This window comes from Cicer arietinum, chromosome 6 (genome assembly GCF_000331145.2).
Source record: "Cicer arietinum cultivar CDC Frontier isolate Library 1 chromosome 6, Cicar.CDCFrontier_v2.0, whole genome shotgun sequence".
NCBI lineage: Eukaryota > Viridiplantae > Streptophyta > Magnoliopsida > Fabales > Fabaceae > Cicer > Cicer arietinum.
In genome coordinates, this window is record NC_021165.2 from 4,803,490 (window position 1) to 4,809,201 (window position 5,712).

General features: G+C 33.6%; 1 protein-coding gene across 1 annotated transcript in view; it reads left to right on the forward strand.

Moving 5' to 3' along the window:
- The first annotated feature begins 2,259 nt into the window (after window positions 1-2,259).
- Window positions 2,260-5,712, forward strand: part of LOC101508470 (uncharacterized) — a 4,534-nt gene continuing 1,081 nt past the window's right edge. The window contains exons 1-2 of the mRNA XM_073370046.1: window positions 2,260-2,475; window positions 3,932-5,703. Of these exons, the coding sequence (XP_073226147.1) occupies window positions 4,219-5,703 (1,485 nt within the window). The 5' untranslated portion in view covers window positions 2,260-2,475; window positions 3,932-4,218. The remainder of the gene's footprint in view (window positions 2,476-3,931; window positions 5,704-5,712) is intronic.

The following is a 5,712-nucleotide window of genomic DNA, read 5'->3' on the forward strand; positions in this document are numbered from 1 at the left end:
AAATTACAATATAATTCTAACAAAAATAGTTATACAATGTATCTATCAATACGAACACGAACATGTGGTAGTAGTCGGACTACTACGGTAAAATAACATCTCAATATCATGTCAATTATTTATCTATGTACTTGTAAAATCATTACTATTGTTTTAATAAACTTATAAATATATAAACATGAAAAATTGAAGAAATTATAAAACTTTATCTTTAGGGACATATAATTGTCAGTAGAGAAAGTTATTAAGGAAAATGAAATGTATTTTATTTTTATTTTATTTTATTTTTTATTTTTAATTTAAGAACCAAAGAGTAATAAGAGTAAAATAATTGAGAAAGAAAAAAAAAATTAGGGTTCTAATATTAGTATATGGCTAAAATATAAGGTCCCTCATTTTTTTTTTTACATATTCAACAATAAAAATCCAACAGTTTATAAATTTAAAAGTTTAAACCTAGAGTTCAAGAATAAAAATTATTGAATCTTTAAAATTTTGACATCGTGTTACGATATGTATAATATTTTATACTACATTTTTTATTATATAACTTTTTATACTATTATAATTTTTTTTTTGCCCCTAGAAATTTAGAGCTATGTGTGGCTGCACACCCTAGACATGCTCATGATCGACATAGGTAGTTAGTTACATTTAATTTAATTTTATTTTATTTTTGTTCAAGTAAATCATATTTAGTATGTGATTAATAGATATAACAAAGTGTCACACACCGCGAACTATTTCACTAAACAAAATTAGCCATAATTTTGAATGTCTTTAACCACGTATTTCAAATGTATATGTTAACACAAATTATGATTATTGACATAACTTGATTGGTTGATGGCTATATGTATCTTTGAATACTTATAATTGTGGTTAACTTTGTTCAGTTGATGGTTAATGTGTTGTGACATCTTGTTATATTCATCTACTACTATCTATTGAATGAATCATACTACTCTAAAACAAACAACTCAATTTACTATCTATTGTGCCCCTAGAAATTTAGAACCATGTGTGGCCGCACACCCTACACATGCTCATGACCGACATATGTAGTTAGTTACATTTAGTTTTTTATTTTATTTTTTTTAAGTAAATCATATTTAGTAGGTGGTTAATAGATATAACAAAGTGTCACACCTCACGACCTATTTCACTAAGCAAAATTAGCCATAATTTTGAATGTATTTAACCACAAATTTCAAGTGTATATGTTAACACAAATTATGGTTATTGACATAATTTGATTGGTTGATGGCTATATGTATCTTTGAATACTTATAAATTATGGTTAACTTTGTTCAGTTGATGGTTAGTGTGTTGTGACATCTTGTTATATTCATCTACTACTATCTATTGAATGAATCATACTCCTCTAAAACGAACAACTCACTTTAAATAATAAAATGAGTAATGCCGATCGTTGATTAATAAATTAATGGTTACTATTAAATGCACATGTATAACTAATCACGGATAATTACAATCTCAACTGTTTATTTATTCAATTTAACAACTATTTACTTTAGAGAAGTTAAATCTTTATTGAACATACTTATTCACATGTTAAAATTAATTAACCAACTAATTTGTTGCAAAAATTTAATGTAAATTTGTGTCTAAGAAGAAAAACAGAACTCTACAAATAAACATTAAGTTGTCGACTATTAATTAAGAAATAAGATTTTTAAATTTTTTAAATATTTAACTTATATTTATATATCTTGACAAATTACAAAAAAGATAAAAAAAAAATTTACAATTTCCGACAAACTAAACTAAAATTTAAAAATTTCATTTCACTCGCATCCGCTGATGATACAGTGCACAAACTCTATATAATAGCCTCAAAATCTTCAATTTTTTAAATTATTTTACTTCTATCTTTGTTAAACTAAGATGTTAGAATACACAATTTATTTTCTAAAATTATATGGTAATGATACACCTAACCTCACAACAGTAAACACTTGATATTGAGCAAAATGATTGCATAGCTAGGTTTCACTTCTAATTGTTTGGTCATAATAAAATCTGGTCAAAGAAAAAGGTCTCACTACTAAATTTGTTACTATATTTTTAATTCTAACTATTTTAAAATTAGAATTTAAACAAAAATAAATTGTTCTTTCCAAAAAAAATTGTGTTTATTCTTTTGTCTTTTGTTTATTTTTCAAAAAAACAATAGTATTATGAAAAAAAAAAAAATGTAAACCCTAGAAGCTGGCATTAAATTTGGCTGTAGCGTACGCCCACAGTTCTAACAGTAAACACGCGCCCCTTCATCCTTATTGCTTCATCACTCTTTCTTCACCCATTCTCTTCTCTTCTCTGTCGGCATCTTTGCGTTTTCTCTCTTCTCTCTCTCTCTCTCTCTCACTCTCTATCCAATTTCAAAACCCTAGATATCCGCTTCTCTTAATCCAAATCCAAATTTATCTCTTATCGATTCGACAGCCTAAGTAGGTAATTCTCCTTTTGATCTCTATTATTCAATTTCTATTCTTTTTTGTTTTTGTTCCAACTAATTTCTCCTTCAACCTCGTCATACGCAAGCAAATTATTTTTCATTTCAGTTACCTTTCATTTTTATTTATTTTTATCTTGAATTCTACTCAAGGAGTCGAGAATTATGAGTTTTTTATTTATCTTCTCAACTCTTTAATAACGGGATTTTGGTTTTGATAGAAAATTACGAGTTTTCAAAGTTTAGAAAATTTATAACGGTGAAAATTGAAATATTTGTCCTCCTTCCCTTTTTCATTGCAATTCATAAACAAATAATTATTTTCTTTCTACCTTAATTAAATTAAATTTCATCTATATGGGATCAAATTCAGCATATTCTGATACATAGTATTAGTACTAGATATTTCAACTTCCGTGCTATCTATCTTTCTTTCTGCCATTCTATTTTTTGGTTGAAGTTTCAGATTCTAACTCGAACATTGGTTTTTAATTCTCTGCAATCTTCCGGTTTTATTGAATGTTTTGCTCTATTTCCCCATGATATGTTTGATTTTTTTTTTAAAATTATTTTTGTGCATATAAAGAAGGTCTTTTATTATTTTAGTTAATTGCTGTTAGTCGCGTTAACTAGCCCTCTTCTCATGGATGGTTTTAACGAATTTTAGTTGCGTCTGATTGTTTGATTAAGGGCTGCATTATTCATACTATCTTATGTTAGAAAATTTTCTGATTGCTTCAAGTGTTGGACTTGGAGTTCTGCTATCTCTCTGATTTTTGCTATCCATTCCAGTTTTTTGAATAAAAAATTCAACCTCTGGAATTTTGGTTATGGTGTTGAATTTTATTTATTATTGGTTATTTTTTCCCTTTGAGGTTCTGTTCAAATAGAATCAGGAAGTGCGGGTATGAATTTATATTCCCTTTCCTTTGGTCTGTTACAAACCGAGGTTATGTGCCTTGCTCATTTATTAATATGCTATTATTGTATGGATACATTAATCAGTGTTCTTTATGTTTTATCCAGTGTCATTAAATAGCGGCTATAGCTTATCGACTCATGAAATTTGAACAAATCCCTATTTAATATAAAATATTGTCAAATAACTACTATTCAATGTGTAGCAAAATTTGAACAAACCGCTGTTTTTCCGCGGTCTATGATCGACAACTCTAGTTTCATCTCAGATTTCAACTTGTTTGGAGAACATGTTGGAAAGTTATTCAAAACAAAGTTTTTCTGTTTTAGATTTGAAGTATTTTCCTTATTTTGTGCCATTGAATGTCTGGTGTTTGGTGTTTGGAAATCATAAGTTCATAAATTATCTGGCTGTTGCTTTCCTATACTTGTATTACCCATTTAAATACAAATTGATGCTGAATGATGTCAAATGTCTCTGCAACCGTGTTTATTCTGGCTGAAGTTCGAGTTCTGACCATGATTTATTGTCAACAGGATGATTGCTTCCCCTGTGGGTTTTGGAAGGAGTCAGATGTTATTGGGTTAATTTTCACTTTTAACAGCTGATAAACTCAATCTCAGTTTAATCCTTCTATATATATTAAATGGATCGACGTGATACCTCAGGATTTGTCAGCGGCGGTGCATTACACTCTTGTGGACACATCTAACCCTAACTTTTTAGATATACATCTCTTTTTCTTTTTTTTGCCCGGAATTCAGGCAAGCCGTTCTATTGAAATTGATAAATAGGGTTAGATATTTATTTCTGCAGTTGTTTTATGGAATCAAGGTTCCAGCACCTGGGATTTCCTGTTCATAATTCTGCAAATGCATTCAAGATTTTGGGCAATTCTATGCAAGTTGAGGGAAGTGCATCTGATTATTATGGCACTGATACTGTGTTACGACTTGATTCCCCGGGTTTTTCAATCCCCTCCCATAAGGCTTCCTCTAGGGGAACAAAAAGGAAGTGGGATTTAATTGATGGATGTATGGGTCAGAGAGTTGGCTCTTCCTTGTCACTTGGGCTTGGGCTTTCAACCAGCTCATCGGACAGCAAGGGAAGTTCAGCTGTTGCTTGCACTGCTATGTCTTCAGGCAAAGATATTGATGAGGAATCATCTATGGATATTGAACTGGACTTTACTCTGAATCTCGGCTGTGAGAAGGTACATAGCCTGAAGAAATCATTTGATTCAAATATGAAGACATTGGAGTTGCAACCAAAGTTTGATTTGGAGTTGAGTCTTTCCACAGGACCATGCGAGTCAGATATTACAAGTGTTCATCTAAATCGATCATTACCTCAATTAAATATGGAGATGGCCTCGGTATTCAGTGGGACGCAAAATACAGACGAGGGATCAACGTCATGCAGTTGGAAGCCGGGGCTTGTTTTGCCATCCTTAAATACAGAGGCCAGTATCCTTTTTAATCAGGCTCCAAAGCAGCTTGATCATAGTCCCATTGTTCTGGACCTCTCCTCAACCAGATCAGTCACGTGCACTTCTGGAATAACACATCAGCATCAGCCACCACATCGCCACGGTAATTCCAAGATATGTCAAGTTGAGGGATGTGGAAAGGGAGCCAGAGGTGCTTCTGGACGATGTATATCTCATGGAGGTGGTAGGAGGTGTCAGAAACCTGGCTGCCACAAAGGAGCCGAGGGTCGTACAGTGTACTGCAAGGCCCATGGAGGCGGCAGGCGGTGTGAATACCTTGGTTGCACCAAGAGTGCAGAAGGACGGACAGATTTCTGTATTGCCCATGGTGGTGGCCGGAGATGCAGTCATGATGGTTGTTCTAGAGCTGCCAGAGGAAAATCTGGACTGTGTATCCGGCATGGTGGTGGCAAGAGGTGCCAAAAAGAAAATTGCACCAAGAGTGCTGAAGGTCTGTCAGGTCTCTGCATCTCACATGGTGGGGGACGTCGATGCCAAGTTTCTGGATGTACAAAAGGGGCCCAGGGGAGCACCATGTTTTGCAAAGCACATGGTGGGGGTAAACGGTGTACAGCACCAGGGTGCACCAAGGGTGCTGAGGGGAGCACCCCCTTTTGTAAGGGTCATGGTGGGGGGAAACGCTGTACATACCAGGGTGGTGGAGTTTGCACTAAAAGTGTTCATGGAGGTACCAATTTCTGTGTGGCACATGGGGGTGGAAAGAGGTGTGCTGTAACAGGCTGCACAAAGAGTGCCAGAGGAAGGACTGATCACTGTGTCCGCCACGGAGGAGGCAAGAGATGCAAGTTTGAAGGGTGTGGAAAGAGT